This window comes from Hemicordylus capensis, chromosome 2 (genome assembly GCF_027244095.1).
Source record: "Hemicordylus capensis ecotype Gifberg chromosome 2, rHemCap1.1.pri, whole genome shotgun sequence".
In the NCBI taxonomy this organism is placed as follows: Eukaryota; Metazoa; Chordata; class Lepidosauria; order Squamata; family Cordylidae; genus Hemicordylus; species Hemicordylus capensis.
The window spans coordinates 207,557,071-207,578,184 of record NC_069658.1 but is presented as its reverse complement, the minus strand read 5'-3'; the positions used below and the strand labels follow the sequence as shown (position 1 = coordinate 207,578,184).

Below are 21,114 nucleotides of genomic sequence, written 5' to 3'. Positions count from 1 at the left end.
CAGCAACCTTCTCCCGCCACTTTCCCCCAGCAACTCGTATTCAGAGGTAGACTGCGCCTGCAGACTGAGGCTCTACCTAGCCATTATGGCCAATAGCTGATGATAGATGGCAGCGACCAGAAAAGGAGACTGCTGCAGCACCATCATCATTTGGGTGTTTTTTTAATTTTATTTCTGCCATTCTGTTGCTTTGCTTTTATTATCTCTGCAGATGAATGGATCGCAAGCCAGACAGAAAATACAAAAGAAACAGTCCTCCTCACCTAATCCCCTTTTAAAACCGATGACACCAGTGGCCAGCATCATCACATCTTGTGGCAATGTGTTCCCCAAGCCCCCTGCCTATTGGAACCAGGGGGCTCGACTAGAAGGCCTCCAAGGTCCCCCTCCGGCTCTCACATCCCGTGATCCTGCTCTGTTGGGGAGAAGACCCGGCAGCCTCGCTCCCGAGCCAGACTCTCTCGGGAACGCAGCCACATTCGATGGCGGCCTGCCGTTCTCACAGGTGGCCAGATGGTCCTCCCCTGCTCTCTCATCTGCTCCCCCCCCCACCGCCAAAGCCGGTGGGAACCTGAGCATAGGCAATGGCTGTTGCCGCTGCCCAACCCCACGGCCCGGGCTGATGCCAGCAGCAGCAGCAGCCACCCTGCTTTGGGGGTCTGGGCTGCCTGCAGCTGGTGGACGTTCAGGGCTCGTGAGCATCTCCCTCCCTGCAGTAGCTCTTGGGGGGCCCTGCACTGACACCCCCGCCCCCAGGACCACTCTGGGGTGAGCAGTTACCTGCAGCAGATCCAGGGCCCCAGAGACAGGCCCGGCCTCTCCGCGCTGCCTTCCTCGGGGCTCGCTGCTGCTCTGCAGACATCCATGGGGCCCTCTCCTGAGGCCGGCTCCTTCCCGCCTGCCCGTCCGTCGCGGGGAGGCAGGCGCGTCCCTGAGCTCGGCTGGCCGATGGGACTGCCGGACAGTCCGGAGAGCGGCGCTCACTTTTTCCATGATGCGGCTTACGGGGCCTTGTTGACGGGGGGGGGGCAGTTCACATGGCGGCAGCCGCCTGGGAGGCCTCTCTGGGCCAGCCGCAAGCGGAGGAAGGTGGCCACGCAGCCTCTCCTGGCACTGCCCGGGGGGGGGGTCTCCCAAGAGCCCACAACTGTCCACACCTGGCTGGCTGGGCACGGGGCAGGAAACACTTTGCCCTCCCGGGGGGGGTGCGTGCCCCCATGTTACAGGCCCAGGGCTGCAGGGGAGGGGTGGGGAGGACAGCCTGCCTGCCTGGTTCAGTGGCCTCTGACCTGTCCCTGGAAGACTCAACTACTGACACCCCCCCGACCCTGCTCTGCAACATGGGACCCCCAAGTGGTCTTTGCTGACTCTGCCTGCTCTCCCAGAATTAAAACCCCGTCCTCCAGCAATAGAAACTTTTGATCCTGGGGTGGCAGACGACAAAGGCTGGATCCCGTGACCTGGAGAGAAATCATGGGCAGCTTGGCATCTGTTTGTCTTATTTTGTGGCATTGCAGGTTCTGCCGGGGTTGCGGCCGCAGTTCTGCACAATTCACGGGGGGTTTTGCTGCTCTGGGGAGGGGCACCGAAGCCACGCCCCCTCGCATTCCCTTTCAAAAATATCTCAGGAATTCTGCGCCCAAAATACCACATCAGGGAAGGCAGCAATCTGCAGGCACTCCTGCAGACGTGTGCAGCCCAGAAGCCGTCCTGGCAGGGTCTTTCCAGCAGAATCGGTCTCGGATCTAACCTCCTCTCCCCCCCCCACCTTCTCCTTCCCTCTCCAAACAGCCCACCTCAGATCAGGCCAGGACCCACCAGCAGCCTCCAGCTGGCCGGAAGGCCTCTGCCCCACAGCTCCCTCCACGGCGCCCTCCCCCCCTCCAGACCCGGAGGAGGAGGACTCTGGTTTTAAATGAATGCTGCGAGGAGCGCCTGGCCGCAGGCCACATTCCTCGATGGGGAGGGCTCCCAGGGGCTCAAATCACCCGCACCCCACTTCTGTTTCTTAGTGGGGGGGGTATAAAGACTGGCCGGATTCTTGTGCACTTATTGTAAGTCACCCAGGAAGGAAAGAAAGAAACTGGGTGGATGAACAACAGAGCTGAACTCTCCACCCTGTGGACTGAATCCAAAAGGTCCCCTGCAGAATGTGGGCTGCTGAATGCTTAAAACAACCGAATGCACAGACTCAGGCGGCAGGTGCAGGGAGCAGGCCGGCCCCCAACAAATTCAAGCTCACACCCGGCCGCTTTGGTTTGGTTTTCCAGAAAGAGCCACCCTCGGCATAAACCGGCATTCTCAGTCGTCATGCTGGAGACCCAGAGAAGCTGCCGGCAAGAGAAGACGCTGCCAGTTCTGCCTGCCCGAGCGGTGGAGAATCCATCGCCCACCCTTTGCCAAACCCACCGCGGCTGCCAGCTGGGGTTGTGCATCTTTTGAGAAAAATGTGGAGCCAACTTGTCCCACAACACACGGACCAAGTTTCTGGGAAAGCCTGCGCCTCTGGGGGCAAGTGTGGGGCGCCTCTTCAGAAGCTCCCGCCCCACATTTTGGCCTCATCTTCCCCCCACTCCATCCCAGGCGCCTGTTCACCTTTTCCTGTTGCTCAGAGGCTGCCAAGAAAGAGCCGCCAGAGAAGGTCACGTTATTCATTAATCTGTCCAGCAATGCCGCCCGAGGGGGGCCTGGCTCAGGGGAAGAAGGGGGCAGAGCTTGTGCCAACCCCGGTGGCGCCCCACAGTGGCTGGGTGCCCCTCATCCTGGCCTGCGGAGCAGGGAGAGACGTGGAAATGGGCCACCCCAGCCATGGCGGGGGGAGCGGGAGTAGCTTCCCTCTGGGGCAGCCTCGAGGGGGCCCTTTTCTGGCATCTGGAGAGGCAGAACCACCACGGACTGCCTCCTCCTGCGCTGGAGGGAGGTGAGAAAGACCGTGCAGGCCCCTGAGGCCCGGGAGAGGACGTGGATCGTGCCATGGGGTGGAGAAAGCAAGAAAGAAGAACCATTTTCATTGCTGCTAAATGTTTTGGACTTTTTGTTCTTACCATAAAGCGGCACTCAAATATAAAAATCCACAACGTAAAAGAGAACTGAATTTCTCCCTCCTCCATCATGCTGCAATTCAGGGAAGCCCCATGAAATGGATAGGCAGGAGATTCAGGACAAGACTCGAGACAGGCCTTCTTCGCACAAGGCCGCTTTAGCTTATGGAACTCACAGCCACAAGATGCAGCGATGGCCACTGGCTTGGGCAGCTTTCTGAAAGGGATTCAGACATGGAGGAGGAGGAAAAGGGAGTCTATCCCTGGCTGTTTGCCACAATGGCTATGTGTACCTCTGAATGCCAGCAGCAGCTGGGGGGCAGACCGAAGGGGAAGGGCTCCTGCCTCGCTTCTGTGAGCCTCCTGGAGGCATCTGGCTGTCCCCTCTTGGAAACAGGAGGCTGGGCTCGAGTGGTCTCATCTCAGAGGGCTGGAAGGAACCGCCTCCCCAGCCACCCCCACAAGTGCCCCCCGCCCCGCCCTCTTACCTCCAGGGATGCAGGGCCAAGGGGCTGCAAGGACTGCAGGGGCTGAGGAGCACTGGACTCTGGCTACCGGGTGACAGACTGCAAAGGAAGAGGCAACCAGAGGGGAGGGTGTTGAGCCATGTCAAAGAGTGCCGCGCTCTCCCTGCACCCCCTCCTCTGTACACACCCGTCAGGAAAGGGGGAGCAGCAGAAGGGGTGGTGGAAGAAAGGGGGTGGGTTTTTGGGGGGCCCCCCCAGCCCCACCTTCGCGCACAACCAGCGCGCCTCCAGCCTGGGGTCCCCAGGAGACGATGGACTACAACTTCCATCATCCAGCCACTGCGGCTGAGGATGCCGGGAGTTTTAGTACAATAACCACGCAGTGTGCGGGCTGGTCCTCTCCCAAGAGATGGACGTTGCCTGGGGGTTGCAGAAGCCAAACCGACAGAGTTGTGCTGGCTTCCGGCAGGAAGGAGGGCAAGGGGGTTCTCCCCATTTATGGAGTGGGGGCTGAGGACGGCTTCTCCCACCCCCCACTCCTTAGCAGTGGGGACAGGATTTGCAGCCCGATCTTGTCGCCCCAGGCCGGCCAGAGAGTCAAACCTCTGGGTGTCCCAGCGCTAGGAGAGGAGAGAGGTCAGGGTGGGAGTGGCAGGGCGGCTGATTCCCCACCCCAACCCCTCCGCCTGCCTGGGCCCGCCGGACTCTCCCCAGGTGACATCCGCCTGGGAGGAACTGCTCCATGCATCCAGACAACATCCCTGTGACCTCAGCCCCCGGTCTGGGAAACGGTTTATTTGCTTATTTCTAAATGCACCTGTTGAAAGCGGCCATAGGTGGGGTGGGCGGTCACAATTATTTATTATTATTTCTTGTTTATACAGTCAGACAGGTGTTTGTTTTATCCAGACATCGAGTCCTTCCCAAGGACCTGGGATGGCTGGATTTTATTATCAGTGTTCTTGCTCGTATTATAGATATCATCACAGAATATAGGCTGTTCCTAGTAAAGTTGCTTTTTGTAATTGGCTGATGGTGATTTCTGTGGCCCTGATGGGGTTGAGGTGCTCTTCAAGGTCTTTGGGAACTGCACCCAGGGCGCCAATGACCACTGGGATTATTTGGGTTGTCTTCTGCCACAGCCTTTCAATTTCAATGTGTAGATCTTTGTATTTGGTGATTTTTTCTATTTCTTATTCTTATTCTTATTCTTATTCTTATTACAGTTTCTATATCGCCCTTCCAAAAATGGCTCAGGGCAGTTTACACAGAGAAATAATAAATAAATAAGATGGCGCCCTGTCCCCAAAGGGCTTACAATCTAAAGGAAATGTAGGATAGGCGCCAGCCACAGTCACTGGAGGGATGCTGTGCTGCGGGTGGAAAGGGCCAGTTACTCTCCCCCTGCTCAATAAAGAGAATCACCACATTAAAAGGTGCCTCTTTGCCAAGTTAGCAGGGGTTAAACATCTAAACAATTAGAAGTCACTGGAAAATGACTGCTTTCATGGAGGGAACTGGGGAAGCTGCCTGCTGTGCCTAGGTGGAGGGGGTCTGGAAGGGGGAAGAAAGATGGGGGAACACCCTGGGGAGATCAAGGTGGGGCCATCCAGGCCACATTGGGTCCGAAGGCTGAACAACCAAGCCTCTCGTGAAATCCAGGCTGAGGGAAAGCCACCCAGCAGCAGGCTTTGCTGGAGGCGTGAAACCCAGAAGGTTCCAGGTCCCCTCCCTGGCAGCAGCATCTCCAAGATCGGGCTGAGAGAGATTCCTGCCGGCAACCTTGGAGAAGCCGCTGCCAGTCTGGGTAGACAACACTGAGCTAGACAGGCCAAGGGTCTGACTCAGTAGATGGCAGCTTCCTATGTTCCTAAGATGTGACCACGGTGCCTCTGAGAATGGACAGAGTGCCTCCCTTTCCTTCCTCAAGTCACCAGCACAAGACTGCAAGCATCTGGGTTCAGGGTGGAGGAAACCCCACCAGCACCGCCACCCCAACCCCAACTTTCACAAGCCCCCCAGGAGGGGGTTGTGCAAAAGGGGGCAGAGGGATTAGAGGAGGGGCAGAGGCAGGCTGGGCCCCAGCACAGGGGCCTGTGGAAGCTGGGGCAGAGCTGACGCCCCCTGCCGCCCTTGCCAGCAAGTGGGCAGAGGGTCTGTGCTTGGGGTGTGACGTGGCAACACCCCACAGAGGGAGGGGGCGGGGGAGGCAGGTGTTGGAGGCTTTGCAGGTGCCGAAGTTCAGGTCTCTTCAAAAGCACCAGGCTGGGGGGGGGGGAGACTGGCTGCAGTCGCCGGGTGTGGAGAGGGAAGGCACTCTGCCCGTCCTCAGAGGCCCCCTCAGGATGAGGAGGATGCCATGGGCTTGGGGCTCTTCAGAGCCGGCAGAGATTCACCACCAGGCGAAGCCCCCCTCCTCCCCGCTGCTCCCCCCCCCGCCACAGGCATGCACCGAGGGCTTGGGGAGGGGGGCGTGTGGCGGGCGGGGGCCTGGCAGGGCGGCTGCAGCCGTTCGCTCCTTTCCTGCCAGTCCTGCTGCAGCGGTGGAAAAGGCCGCGGGAGCGAGCCGAAGCGCGGAGGGGCTCCGAGGGGACCCCTGCGGGTGGGGACGGGGGCGACCCAGGTCCCGGATGTCTCGCTGCTGGAGCGGAGGACGCCCAGGAGAAGCCCCCGGCCCCGCGGGGGGAAGCGCCCGCCCCCTCCCTTCCCCTCCGGTTCCCTGGCAACCGCAAACATGCGTCACTGGAGACCCCTTGATGGAGGGAGGGGCGGGAGAGAGCGGAGGGGGGAGGAAGGATGGGAAGCAAGGAAGGAGGAATCCCTGAGCGGAGCGGGGAGGATGCCCAGCCCGGCGCGCCCCGCTCCGGCCACCCCCGACGACGCCTCTCCTCCCCCCCCCGCCCCAAGCGCCCCGGGGCTGGCCGCCCTCCCGGCGTGCTCCCGCCCCCTGGCCCCGCTCTTCGCCCCCTCCCCACTCACTCCACCAAGGTCAGCGACGGGATCTTGAGCCTGGCCCGGCGCGCCTGCATGGCTGCCCCGACGGCGCGCCCACCCTGCGCCGCCGCCGCCGCCGCCTCCTCCTCCTCCGACGGCGCCACCGCCGCGCCTGCAGCCCCGAGCGAGTCGGGGCGCGCTACTGCTGCTGCTGCCGCCGGCGCACCAGGCGACGCTCTCCCGCCCCGCCGCGCGGCTCTGGCTGGCTTGCGCGCTCGCTCTGCCCGCCGCCGCCGCCGCCGCCGCCCACCTTCCACTCCTCCCCCGCTGCCTGGAGGGGAAGGGAAGGCAGAGCCGGGCAACCAGCCGGGCGCGCACAAGCTGCTGCTGCCGCCGCCCCCGGCCAGGGCAGAGCTCCGTCCCTGACCCTGGCAGCAGCCGGTGGGCGCTCCGGGAGGAACGGAGGAGGGAGCCTCGGGCGCCTGGAACTCGCAGCCACAGGACAGGGCCACCTCCTGCCCCGCAGGCTTGCAAGTCACACAGAGAAACTGAAGGGGGAAGGGAGCGAGGGTGGGTGGGTGGAACCTCGGAGGCTAGAAGTAGTCTATCTCTATGCGGCGGGGGGGGGGGCAAGCACAGAGGGTTGCTGGGGCTGATGGGAGCTGTAGTCCGACAGCATCTGGGGACCCAAGAGTGGGAAGGAACCCCGAGCCCAGATGACTCTTTGGTCTGACCGAGAAGGGCTCGTTAAGAGATCATTAAGCAGGTCTGCAGAGGAGGAAGAGGACTGCCAACCCCAGAGCTGCATGGAGCCTCCATGTTCAGGGACAGCCTGCTTCTGAACAGCAGATGTGAGGAAGCGGGCAAGAGAAGAGGGCCTGTTTGGGGGCTTCCAGGGGGTCTCTGCTCGCAACCGTGGGGAAGAAGAGGCCACCGGACAAAAGGGTCTGGTGTTCTTTGCAAAGGCTCCAACATATTGACAGAAGCTAGGGAGGGCTATGATAGCCATGAGCCCCCATGCCCAGAGACACTCTACCTTCTTAAGACCAGGGGGAAACCAAGGGGGAAAGAGCCTTTGGTCTCACACCAAACTTGCGGGCCTCCCAGAGGCGTCTGTCTGGCCACTGGGGGCAACGGGATGCCAGACTCAGTCAACCAGTTGGAACGAATGGGCTTCTAGACACGTGCAGAGTGAGGGTCTCAACCGGGGGTGGGCTCAGTGTCATTTACAGCAGCGAGTGTCCCCTTTCAGACCAGGCAAACAGCACTCTGAACACGCGCAGAGTCCCACTCAGCTCCCCAAGACCCCTCGGTTTCTCGACAAGCAGGCTGCAGGCTAAAAACGACGACAACCCCCAGAGACGGAGCAGAAGGGCTGAGCTATTGCTCTCAACACGCCTAGGAGGAAACTCTCCAGCGTGGGGTCAGAATCGACTCCCCGGCAGCATTTCCCCAGGAGCCGAGTCCTGCACACAGGAACCATGGCAGGCGTTAAAACACCGAAGAGCAGAGCGGGTCCAAAGGTGAGGTCCACCTGCCACGATCGCCCCCTTCCCAACAGCCTCCGGCTCAGCAACTTGTCAACGCCAGTTTTTGGAACGCGGGGAGGGCCTCTCCCGGCCAGCGTCTCCAGGACGAGGCGCAGAGCAGGAGTGGCGCAAGGAGGCCGCGCTGCAAGGGGGTCTGAACGCGACTCGCTCACCACGGCAGGACCTCGGACTCCTTTCATGGCGGAAATCCAGTCTGGGACTCTCCCTGCTATGAAATCACTTTGGACCCAGAGGAAGTGTTGTTGCCTGACACGGAACCCCCGTCATCTCGGGCAGGCTGGTTTCCTGCCCCGAAGAAGGGGCTGCTCTAGAACAGTGTTCCCAACCTGGGGCCTCTGGACTACAGTTCCACCATCCCCTACCCCAGTGCCAAGCCTGAGAACCCCAGACCAGAAGACCTCCAAGATCTCTCCCCACACTCATATTATTTCTTGCTGTTCCCGACTGATGCCACACCGAAACGTCAATGCACTTGGAGGGCAACCCAGTCCCCTTCCTGCCCCCCACAAGATACCTTAAGCCATCACCGCTCTTCGGAACTGCCTGCCTCTGGGTTCCTCTTGTACTACCCCCCCCGATATATACAGACAGGGAATATCAAGGAGAAGCTGCCAGAGACCAAGTAGCTTCGAGAGAGGCAAGAGAGAGCCCCTCATCCACACAATTCATAATAGACATACACAACTCACTGCCAAAAGCCGTGGTGATGACCACTAGCTTTCAAAGACGCTTGGTTAGAGCCAACTGAATGCTGAGATGCCCTTCACCATGCCAGCTAAATTGACCTTCCATGTTCAGAAGCAGTCTACCTGTGCACACCAGGTGCTAGAGAGAAACAATAGGGATGGGGAGGGGGCTGTTGCCTTCCTGAGTGGCTCCCTGGCAGCATCTGGCTGTCCCCTGTTGGAAGCAGGAAGCCGGGCTAGGTGGAGCCACTTGGGTCTGGTGGTCTACTCAGGGGAGGGGGGATGAAGAGAGAGCCATCATGGAGGCGGAATCAGAAGGAGAAGCTGGGCAGGCAGCCCCTACTCACGTCTTTCCTCGGCGCGGCAGGCTCAGCTCCTTCTAGAGAGAGAGAGAGAGAGAGAGAGAGTGTCAGGCTGTGGAGGGGGCTTCCTGCAACTGCTGCCTCTGCCTGCAGCTTTCCCAGCCTCCCTCCAGGGCTGCTTTCAAGGGGCGCCTGGAGACGCTAGGCCCGTCCTGCAGGGTTGGCCACCCTACCTACCTCACAGGGTGCTTGTGAGGGTACAAGAAAGGGAAGAATCACACCCGCTTCCCTGGGCTCTTGCGGGCAGGGGGGGAGGGCTGCCAGCTCTGACTAAAGTCATGCCCGGAAACACACACACACACACACACTGCCCCCAGAATCCTGCAAAACGCTCCTCTTTATGGAGCAGGGGGAGAGCAACTGGCCCTCTCCGTCCCCAGCACAGCATCCCTCCAGTGGCTGTTGCTGGGGTCTATCTTGTGTTTCTTTTTTAGACTGTGAGCCCTTTGGGGACAGGGGGGCCGTCTTATTTACTCATTCATATTTATTTCTCTACGTAAACCGCTTTGGGAGCTTTTGTTGAAAAGCAGTATATAAATATCTGCCGTATCGCTCGCCGTATCGTATCACCAGCCGGCAGCAGCTCTTCCAGGCTCCCTGGCTGTTTTCAAGAGTCCCCTGAAGGCCCCAGGCTAAGCTCTGGCAACCCCAGGCTGCTGCCAGCTCCCCTTTCCCACCCACTGGCTGTGTCCAAGCCCCGCAAAGAGGCGTCCAGCCACTGCTGCCGGCCTGAGCACAGCACCCGCCAGGACTTACAAGCAGACCAGCCATGACAGTCATCCTCCTTCTAGACGCCTTTCCCACGAGGGTGTTTCTCTAGCTATCTAGCTAGCACAGGAGGGGGCCCCAGCCCAGCGGCAGAACACCTGCTTCGCACACAGAAGGTCCCCGATTCAGTCCCTGCCGGCGTCTCCAGGGAGAAAGACCCTTAATTGAAACCCCAAAGAGCTGCTGCCAGCCAGGGTAGACCATACTGAGCTAGCGGGACCCAGGGTCAGTATACAGCAGCTTCCTACATTTACACTGAGCAATAACATTTGAAGCGTGATGGGGGGGGGGTGTACAAATGAATAAGCTGAGACTCAAATTGGCCGGAAGACAGACAGCGTGCGGTGACTGTCCTGTGTTGGGAGTTCCACTGGAGGAGAGGCTGGAGGGGGCCGAATCCTTTGTGGGATTCCCAGGCTGTCAGGGCTGAGACAGAAGGTGCTCTCTGACAGCCCCAAATCCTTCTTGGCAAATGCGACCCCTGGACACCAGTGCCACACGTGGCCGTCTGTGCACGTGCAGAGCGACGCGGAGGGGGCCGCCCAGTGGACTTTCCCGCTGCTGTAGGTGGGGCGCAAGGAGCAAAGGTCGGGGCTCCCGGGAACCCGAGCAGCACGGCTGGGTCAGAGTCCCCGGAGCGGCAGCAGGGGCTGGCCTTGCAGGAGGGGGCCTGCCTTGGGGCTCCCAGCAACCTCCAAGGAGGGGGGGGAACCAAAGGAGGTTTCACTCCTGGCCCCCCCTCCACGGCTGGAGTCTTTTCGTTTGGGAATGGAAGAATATGATGACTGCAGGAGGAGGAACGAGGTCGAGGGGTATAACCAGGATGCAAGGTGTGGAGGAGGAGGAGGACAGTTTTCCTCTTGCTGTCATAACAGGAGAACGTGGGGCTCAGGCAATATGTCATTTGGAACTCCCTAGCACAAGATGCAGTGAAGTTCATTGGGTGAGGTGGCTTTCATAGGAAGCTGCCAAATCCCGGGTGGGTCCACTGGTCCGTCTAGCTCACTATTGTCAACCCAGACTGGCAGCGGCTTCTCCAAGGCCGCAGGCAGGAATCTCTCTCAGCCCTATCTTGGAGATGCTGCCAGTCAGGGGACTTGGAGCCTAGATGCTCTTCCCAGAGCAGCCCCATCCCCTGAGGTGAATATCCTACAGTGCTCACATGTAGTCTCCCATTCAAATGCAGACCAAGGTGGACCCTGCTTAGCAAAGGGGACAATTCATGCTTGCTACCACAAGGCCAGCAAAAGAGGGTTAGAAAAATGCACGGCCTATTAGTCACAGTGGCTAAAGTGAACCTCCATGTTCAGGAGCAGCCTACCTGCCATATAAGCATGCCTCAGGTCCTGAAGACTCACTGATTTGTGAAGCAGAAGCTTGAGTAGACTGTCTGTTTGTTTGTCTGAAATCTTTACACCCTGCCCTTCCAGTGCACTCCTGCTCAGGGCGGTTCGCAACATTTATAAAATAGGTTCAATGTAAAATAAAAGACGCAGTTAAGCAAGTAAAGAGCAGGTTAAAACCACCTTTTAAATTACCATGTTTTTAAAAGTTTCAAATTAAAAGTTATTAATAAAAAGCTGAAGATGGAGAACTATGAAAACTAAAGCACCGACCATAGATGAAACCCTAAAAAGCCTCTTTTAAAAGATGTGTTCTAAACTTGGTTTTTAAAATACTGACCATTGCTCTTTGTCACACGCCGGGAGGGCCACGGAGGGGGGGGGCAGACTAGAGTCTCTTTGGGAACGGGAGCCTTCTTTCCCCTCCCTCCGCAGGTGGGGAAGGTGCCAGGGTCCGAGACCCTCGGCCTTATTAGGAAGGGGTAGGCAGTTAATCCTGCTCAGAGTAGGCACTTCACTTGGCTAGAGGCAAAAAGAGACCCCACCAAGAGGGCTCTGGTGGTCCCCGAAGGCTTCTGCACAATTGATCTGCTTGTCTTTCAAGGCCGGGGGGTGGGGGGGGAGAAGAGGCTTGCAGGGCTCTCATTAGGGCATGGCAAGGAGAGTGACTGCCCCCCCGGAACGCACTCTTTTAGCCCCCATTAGAATTAACTGGAAGGGGGCCCCACACTGGCTGATTTGCCCTGGGCCTATTTAGGGGAGACGCGAGTTCAAATCCCCATTCAGCCATGAGACTTGCTGGATGTGACTCTGGGCCAGTCACTTCTCTCTCCGCCTAACCTACTTCACAGGGTGGTTGTGAGGAGAAACTCAAGTATGTAGTACACCGCTCTGGGCTCCTTGGAGGAAGAGCGGGATATAAATGTAAAAATGAATGAATGAGAGAGGTCTATAAAATCATGCAGGGTGTGGAGAAAGTGGAGGGAGAGAAATTCTTCTCCCTCTCCCATCACACTAGAAGCAGGATTGCCGGGAAATCTAGGACCAACAAATGGAAGTGCTTTTTCACACAACGCAGAATCCACTTGTGGAATTCCCTGCCACAAGATGTGGTGACAGCCAACAACCTGGATGGCTTGAAGAGGGGTTTGGATCACTCCATGGAGGAGAGGGCTATAGGCCACCTCCCGCCTCCCAGGCAGGATGCCTCTGAGTCCCAGTTGCAGGGGAGTCACAGCAGGAGGGAGGGCAGGCCCCTTTCACTTCCTGCCTGTGGGCTTCCAGGTGCATCTGGTGGGCCACTGTGCAAAACAGGATGCTGGACTAGATGGATCTACTTGGGCCTGATCCTGCAGCAGGGCTGCTCTGATTTTCTTATGGCCTCACACCCCTCCAGGGCTCTCTAAGGACAGCCCTGGAGGCTTGTGACCGGCAGGGAAGCCAGACAGACAGAAATTCAGCATGCCCCCCTCTCTCCGTTGGTGATACTGTGCTGGGAGGAGGCAATGCCAGATGCCTCTAGGCAGGAGCCCGGCCTGCCCGCCTGGGGGGCAAGGGTGGGGCAACCTCGAGGGGTCGCCCTCGTTCTGGTGCTGCTCCCCCGGAAACTGCACTGAGAGCAGGGGTCAACCCACAGCTCTGGCTTTCAGTGCCCACGCCTTCCCCCACAAGCCCCCCCTCTGGCTCGGGGGGGGGGGACACCCCGCCGCCTCCATCCCCCCCACTCAGAAGCCCCCGCTTGCTGACTCCCCCTCCCCTCCTGCTCGGATGCAGGCTGGATGGGAAGCGGCAGCAGGAAGGATTGCCATGGCAACCGGTGTGATGTCAGGCACCAGCGGCGCCTTCGCCGAGATCTGGATGGCTGCCCAGAGTGGGCTGGGCCCGGAGGTGGGGGGGGCGTGGGAGGCACAGCCCCTCATATGAGCACTCCTCAGCGGGGGGCCCCCTTGCCCTCTCAGGAGGGGCTTGGAGAGCAAAGGGACCCCCCACCCCACCCCTGAGAGCTCTCTTGAAGGCTGCTAGCAGCAGGATAGCTCGATGGAGCCTCCATCTTCAGAAGCAGTTTACCCCGAATACCAACGCAAGGGCCTATCTTCCGCCTGCGGAAGAGGGGATCAGCCGGCCATCCCGTAGGGCGGCCTGTCCCGCAGCTTGAGCTGGCGGTTAGAAGAGCGGCTGGGAGCGTGCCAGGGTGGCCCTGGTGGGCTCTCCTTCGCCGGACGGTTCCCCACAGAGGCGGCAGCAGGTTCTTGCACCCAGCAGGGAGGGAGTGGACCCAGGCCCCTCCGAGGCCCCTCCTGGCTGGAGGGTTCTGTGAAGACCAAGGGGAAGAGCATCGCCTTCACAGCCGGCTTGGGAGACTCCCAGCTGAGCAGAGGACTGCCCACAGTTGGAAACAGGATGCTGGGCCTGCACACCTTGGTGACGAATACGACCAAATACGCATATTTTCATCGAAAGGTTCCCAAAGCGGGCTACATAGATGTAAATAAATAAAACAAAACCCTGTCCCTCAAAGGGCTCACAATCCAGAAAATAAACATAAGACAGAAACCAGCAGCAGACACTGGAGGGATGCTGTGCTGGGGCTGGAGAGGGCCAGTTGCTCCCCCTCCCTGCTCAGTCAAGAGAATCGCCACTTTTTAAAGGTGCCTCTTTGCTCCGTTCTGAAGCAGCAGGGCCTCTCTTGCGTTCTTACAAAGGGTCAGACAGATTCACGGAGGCGAGCTCTGCCGATGGCTATTAGCCAAGACAGGGAAGTGGAACCTCTATGTTCAGGGCCAGTCTACCTCTGCTTCCCAGAAGAGCTGGCTGCTTTCAGAAACTAGAGGCTGGACTAGATGGACGTTTAACCTGATCCAGTGAGGTGATGACTCCTTATGTTCTTAGATGGCGCCTCCTCATATGGAAGCAGTCTACCTTTGGACACTTGCCGCCGGGGATGAGCATGGGCCAAGAACATTTCCATGCTGATTCCCAGCTCTCTCCACTCCTGAACTTCTGCCCTGCCAGGAGAGACTTTTCAGATCTGCCCTCTTTCCCCTGCCAGGTTAGATGCTGCCGCCGGGGCCCAGCCTCAGCGTGACGAGCACACACACACCCCGCCGCCTGCCTGGGCTCAGAGGCCCTGCCAGGCGACTGCAGCATGACTTGTCAAGCACAATTTCCCTTGCGCTGCTGTGTGCAGGTCCAGACAGGGGAGCGTGCGGAGGGGAAGCTGTGTGTGTGCTGTACCCCCAGGACCTGCCAGGCCCGATCAGGCTGAAACCGTGTCCTCGGCACAACCCTCTGCCTGCTGCTGCCTGCGTAACCCTTCCAGTGCCGCAGCAGCAGGAGTGCTCTTGGCAAGCAGCAGAAGCAGCAGACGCCGTTCCCAAGAGCCCTGCGAGGGAAGAGCGAAGACCTCCCTCTGCGTTCCGGCACGCTGCTGCTCGATGCCCCCCCCCCGGGAAGCCCGTCACCACGCCCTTGTGGAGACAGCTCGTCCCCAGCCTTGCCTTGTCCCCAGTGTCTAGTACTGAGGTGCACTGCCTCTGAAGATGGAGGCTTCAATTAGCCACGAGCCAGCCTCCGGTTAATTTTCTGCTCCAACTGTTAGGGACATAGGAAGCTGCCATCTACTGAGTCTGACCCTTGGTCCCTCTAGCTCAGTCTTGTCTACCCAGACTGGCAGCGGCACCTCTAAGGTCGCAGGCAGGAGTCTCTCCCAGCCCTATCTGGAGATGCCGGGGAGGGAACCTGGAACCTTCTGCAGGCAAGTATGGAAATGCTCTTCCCAGAGCAGCTCCATTCCCGGGGGGGGGGGGAGAGAGAGGAATAGGACAAATATTTATGTACCGCTTTTCAACAAAAGTTCCCAAAGCAGTTACAAAGAAAGAAAGAAAGAAAGAAAGAAAGAAAGAAAGAAAGAAAGAAAGAAAGAAAGAAAGAAAGAAAGAGAGAGGCTCCCTGTCCCCACAGGGCTCACAATCTTAAAAAGAAACATAAGCTGGACACCAGCAACAGCCACTGGAGGGATGATGTGCTGAGGACGGGTAGGGCCAGATGCTCTCCCCCTGCTAAATAAAGAGAGTCGGCACTTTTAAAAGGTGCCTCTTTGCTCAGTTAGCAAGATCTTGCTGTGCTCAGAGTGTAGTCTCCCATTCAAATGCAAACCAGGGCAGCCCCTTCTTAGCAGAGGGGGCCATTCCTGCTGGCTACTGCAAGTGTCCCATCTTTGCTCCCAGAAGCTTAGGGCAGCCACAATCCTGCAAAGGAGGTTAGGGGGAGGGGGAGAGGGACTGGCCCAAGGCAGCAGGGACTGGCCCTAAAGATTCAGTGGGGTGCGTTGCTTCTGGCTCCCGGCAGCTGCTAGGGGAGCTCCTCTCTCTGCTGCCTGCAGGCTGCCCATTCAGTGAACTGCGCAGCTCTACCTGGTGAATGGCCAGCCTGCAGGCAGCACAGGAGAGAGAAAAAGAGAGGAGCAACCCAAGGAGAGGGAGGGAGCTGGAGGGAGCCAGATGCACCTCCTTGGGTGCCCCCCCCACCGCCCCCACCGACTTGTTAGGAGAAGTCTCAGGCTTTGCTGGCCAGAAGTCACTGGCTGGGCTTTGGGGCTCTGAACCCAGAACGGAAGCCCCACATTCTACCCACCCGCCACAAAACAGGACGGGCTCCCCAGACCGCCCATGGACCTGCCCCGGCCCTTTCCCCAAAGCCTTCCGTCTCTCTTCTGGAATGGCTCGGTGGTCTGGGCTGGGACGCGGAGGCTGGTCACGGGGGATGAGCAGGCCGTGGGGACGGTGGGCTCATCCCAGCCCCTCTGCGTTGGATCCTGCCCTGGGTGTGGTGGAAGAGTGCAGATCAGCAGGCCTCTGGGGAGCATGCACAGAGTGCTTTCTCCTTCACACCGCTGCTGAGAGGATTCCGGGAGAGCGTGTTGCACAGGAGGTGGGGCCCATCCTGTATCTGGGACTAGGTGTGTGCTCAGGACCTACCCTGGCTAGGAACGCCCTCAAGCCTAAATGGCTCAGTCCCAGTTGGCCCCACTGCTAAATGGGAGGAAGCCCCCCCCCCCCCGCTCTTGCAGGGTGTGTGTGTGGGGGGGGCTTGCAAGGGGCCCGTGCACTTCTCAGGTTCAGCAGGGATGTGGCCCCTGAAATGCCAGCGCTGAAGGCGCGCCGGGCTTGGATCATGCCCTGCTCCCTGCATTTACAAACAGGGTGGGCGGGCGGGCGGGTGTGTGGGTGTGTGGTTTTTTTAGGCTGGCCTCCTGTTAATGTAGAGGAGATAAACTAGGAGATAAACAGCAGCTGGTCACTTAATTTAAAAGACACCCCCCCCCCGCTGCCCGCAGGCCTCTTGCATTGCAGGGCAACTTGCAGATTTAGAAGGCTGCAGAAGTAGAAGTTCTCAGGGGGGCGGGGGGGGCCGGATTCTGCGTTGGTCTGCCTATAGACACACCCACCCACCCCCGCAGTGTCCCACCCTGCCTGGCTGACCCCAGCCCGGCCCTCCTGACTGGGCCTCCCCCTTGGGAGTTCTGCAGCCCCCCACGGCTGACCACGCCAAGCTGAGGAAGGCCCCCCCCACCGCAGGAATCCTGACCTCTCCACCCTCCCTCCCTCCCTCCCCGGACTGCAGCAGCAGCAGCCCCCTCTCCGGAGCCCAGCCCGGGGTCCTGCTGCCGCCTCCCAAAAGGGGCCGTTTCCACCCGCCGGGGAGGGGGGCCAGGAGGGGAGCCCAGCTGAGCGGCCCCCCAGGCAGGCAGACAAAACCAGGAGGGCGACCAGGGCAGCCGCGCGCCCAGAAGCGCCTCTCCCCGCGCAGCTCACGGGCGCCCCCTGCTGCCGGGTCGGGGGAAGGCCCGGGACGGGGCACACCTGGCCGATCCCGCAGCCCGTCTAGGGAGACACCCCCCCCCCGCTGCTCAGACAGACATCCCGCCCCCCCCCCTCCGCACACCCGCCTCACGCACGGCCCGGGCCCGCCAGCCAGCCGGGCGCGGCCAAGAGACGACCCCACTGCCTGGCGCGGCCGGCGCCCCCCACCCAAGGCCATCCCCGTGGGCAGGCAGACCCCTGCTTGCTCTCCCCCACCCCCCGCAGGCCCCCGCGGCCAGCTCCGGGGAGCAGCGGCGGCGGCAGCGCCCGAGGCGGGGCAGCCAGACCTCCGGCGTCTCCCCGAGAGGAGGGGGAGCTCCGCTGGCTGGCTGCCGCCGGGCTCCCGCTCGCCCCTCCTCACCTGCAGCCCTCGGCGCCTCAGGATGCTGGGCTCGTCCATGGCGCCGCCGCTGCTGCCGCCCGCTCCATCCCAAGAGCGCGCCTCGCCAGTCGCCTGCCAGCAGCCGCCCGGTGCAAAGCGGTCCTGGCGCGGGCGGGGCGGGGCGGGGGGGCAAGAGGCTGATCCCCCCCCCCCGCGCTGGCACTGGCTGCTGAGGAATCAGCTGATCCTTCCCATTCAACACACACACACACAGTCGCTTCGGCCGCTCAGTCATCCGGCAGCAGCCGACACACACACACACTCCCCGCTTGGACTGGAGGTCTCGGAGGAGAGCTGGTCCGGTGGCCGCCGGCGTGCCTGGTCCCCTGAGCTAAGCAGGGTCAGCCCTGATTGCACATGAATGGGAGACTGGATGTGTGAGCAGCTCTGGAAGAGATTACCCCTCTGGGGATGGAGCCACCGCTCTGGGAAGAGCATCGGAGGCTCCCAGTTCCCTCCCTGGCAGCAGCATCCCCAAGAGAGGGCGGAGAGAGATTCCCGCCTGCAGCCTTGGAGAAGCCGCTGCCAGTCTGGGTAGACAATCCAGAGCGAAATGGACCAAGGGTCTGACTCAGTAGATGGCAGCTTCCTATGTTCCTGTGACTACATGGGTGAGCACTGTCAGATATTCCCCTCAGGGGATGGAGCTGCTCTGGGAAGAGCATCAGAAGGTTCCCAGTCCCCTCCCTGGCAGCAGCATCTCCAAGAGAGGGCGGAGAGAGATTCCTGCCTGCAACCTTGGAGAAGCCGCTGCCAGTCTGGGAAGACAATCCTGAGCTAGATAGACGACCAGTGGTCCGACCTAGTACATGTCCTCTTCTTCCCACCCACCCCCATTTGCACTGTGTGCGCGCAGGATCCTCACCAAGCGGCACCACTAGCACGGATCTGGAACAGGGGCCCCTGGCTGGCTGCACCACCCCCCCCAAAAAAGACAAGACTGGGTCTGCGGCCTGTGCCACACACACCCTCAACCAAGAGACGGCCTTCTGGCCTGGGGGAGGTGCGCTTGGTCTCCTGAGCCGCTGTTCCGCAGTGCGCCTCTATGTGCTGCTGCTGCTCCCCCGCCCTGCCGAGAAATGTGGGGTCACCAAGCGAGGGATCTGTACCCCCGATCAGTCCCAGGCCACCCCCAAATCATACCTCCCTTGCAGGGAGACGGTCCCCAGGAAGGCCCTAGAGGACCCCACCCGCCACAGGGGCCCACTCCCTCTGGGTGCCCAGGACCGGCCTCCTCCGGTCAGACCCAGGCCCTGACTGAGCACATCCCTCCAGTGGCTGTTGCACAGCCACCTAATGGCGCAGCGGGGGAAAGCAGGAGGTTGCTGGTTCGAATCCCCGCTGGGACTACTATAGCGGGCAGCAGCGCTATAGGAAGGTGCTGAAAGGCATCATCCTCTCAGACTGTGCGGGAGGCGGCCATGGCAAACCCCTCCTGTATTCTGCCAAAGGGAAAACACCGGGCTCTGTGGGCACCAAGAGGAGTCGACACCAACTCGATGGCACACTTTGCTTTAGGGGCAGTTGCTGGTATCTGCCTTATGTTTCTTTTCAGATTGTGAGTCCTTTGGGGACAGGCGACCATCTGATTTATGTATTAATTATTTCTCTATGTAAACCGCTTGGAGAACTTTGGTTGAAGAGCAGTATAAGAAATATCTGCGGTTGTCTTCGTCATAGAAACTGGGGCCAGCCAGTGTGTGTAGTGGATCCAGACAGAACCTACCGTTTGTGCGTGGAACTCACAGCCACAAGGTGTAGTGACGGCCACTTGCTTAGTTGGCTTTCAAAAGGCATCAGACACATTCAGGGAGGAGGAAGAGAGGCCTTTCAGTCATCACAGTGACTACACAGAGCCTCCAGGTCCAGAGGCAGTCTAACTCTGAGGATGCAACGATTCGCTGTTTTCTTCGCGCCTACCCGTGAGCTTCCGGGAGGGTGTCTGCTTGGCCACTGTGGGAGGCAGGCTGCTGGCCCGAGTGGCCTGCTGGGCTCTCTTTGTTCTCAGCCCTGGAAAGGGCAACCAAGGAGGCTCACAGATGTCACCGCAACCTGGCCTCTGGCATGGGGTCAGCTGCTTCTGAGCACCCAAGCTCTTTGGGGCTGCCTCTCCCTCGCCTTGCTGGGGTGTGGCGAAGGGGGGGGGAGACCAATGCTGCCGCCCCCCCCCCCCCCGCCGGCCGGCCGGCCCCAGAGCCGTTTTCCTGGCATCATCTCTTCTGCCCGCCTTGTTCTGGCGTCCGCCTGGCAGTGTCAGAAAGGCGGAGCTGCTGCGACTCACCCGTAACCCCCCCTCCAGCTGTGCCCGGCCCGGCCTGTGGCGGGAACACTCCTCGGCCGGCAGCCCCCAGCAGAGGCCCGTAAACACAAACACGGGGCTGTGTTGACATCCCTGTAACCAACCCCCTTGTCTATTAACCGGTCTTAGAAAAGCGCCCTAAAAGGTTCCCAAGGAAGGGAGCAGGGACTCCGTGGCTGTGCCACTGGGCAGCCTGCAGCATTTGGGTGCGGGGGGGGTGTCTGCCTGAGGAGCCGCAGGGCAGGACGTCCCGCCCTTGAGGAGAGCTGCTGCCGGCCAGGGAGGATAACACTGAGCTGGAGGGGCTGGTGGCCTGACTCAGTGCGGCAGCGTTCCTAGGAGAGGCCTCCGCCGCCCAGGAAGGTCCAAGAGGCCTTCTTGCTGCCCACCGCCCTGGCCAAGCTGTAGCCCCAGCCCTCCCCCCCCCACCCAGCTTCAGTCTCCCTGGAAGGCAGACGGCAGTCCCTTGAGCGGCCCGGAGCCTGCATACTTGCTGGGGCAGCAGGCTCAGGGACCAGACAAATCCAGCATCCGGGGGGGCAGGGGGACGTAGGGAGCTGCCGGCTACAAAGTAAAGCCATTGGCCCAATCTAGCTCAGGACTGTCTACCCTGGCTGGCAGCAGCCCTCCAGGGTTTCAGGCAGGGGGTCTCTCTTTCCCAGGCCTCCCAGGAGCTGCTGCTGCCGCTGCCGCTGCCGCCATGGACTGAACCTGGGGCCGGCTGCATGCAAGCAGGTGCCCTGCCCCTGAGCTTGGGCGACTGGCCCAAGTGGGTCACAAGCAGGCGCAAGGTTCAGAAGGGGTGGAGGCTGGGCAGCCAACCAGGGTCAGCAGAGCTGAAGAGATGTGTGTAGCCAGAACCAGGTATCAGTCAAGAGTCAAGGTCGGGGTGGCACAGGCCGATGTACAGCCAGTTCGGTGGTTCGGTCACAGACCCAACCGGGGCCCGTTCGGTCCGTGATCAAACCGAACCAAGCCTGGTTCGATACGAACTGGTTCTACATCGGAAAGTGTGGGGGCGGGGGCAAGGAAAGTAATGCAAAAGAGAGCCAGTGTGGTGTAGTGGTTAGAGTGCTGGACTAGGACCGGGGAGACCCGAGTTCAAATCCCCATTCAGCCATGAAACTAGCTGGGCGACTCTGGGCCAGTCACTTCTCTCTCTCTCAGCCTAGCCTACTTCACAGGGTTGTTGTGAAAGAGAAACTCAAGTATGTAGTACACCGCTCTGAGCTCCTTGGAGGAAGAGCGGGATATAAATGTAATAAATATAATAATAACAACAACAACAACAACAACAACAACAACTCCTTATGGGCAGGTGCTTTCCCCCTCCCTGGCGCTGCCCACGTGTGCAGAGCTCCGTATTTACCAAGCCACTCATGTGGCAGCGGCGCTGTGGCAGCATCCGCACATGCGTCCTC

The 21,114-nt window shown here is 60.1% G+C and overlaps 1 protein-coding gene across 4 annotated transcripts in view; it reads right to left on the bottom strand.

The window, feature by feature from the left end:
* MAST3 (microtubule associated serine/threonine kinase 3) overlaps positions 1-17,507 on the bottom strand; it is a 55,715-nt gene extending 38,208 nt beyond the window's left edge. For 2 of the 4 annotated variants that reach the window (XM_053297853.1, XM_053297854.1), the window contains exons 1-2: positions 6,488-6,726; positions 3,530-3,607 (exon numbers count right to left, since the gene is read on the bottom strand). In XM_053297853.1, coding sequence (XP_053153828.1) covers positions 3,530-3,607; positions 6,488-6,537 — 128 coding nt within the window. In that variant the 5' untranslated portion in view covers positions 6,538-6,726. Of the gene's footprint in view, positions 1-3,529; positions 3,608-6,487; positions 6,727-9,025; positions 9,058-11,129; positions 11,160-17,373 lie in introns of those variants that run through there. The other 2 variants (XM_053297855.1, XM_053297857.1) reach the window with 2 other exon arrangements.
* Positions 17,508-21,114: the final 3,607 nt, after the last annotated feature.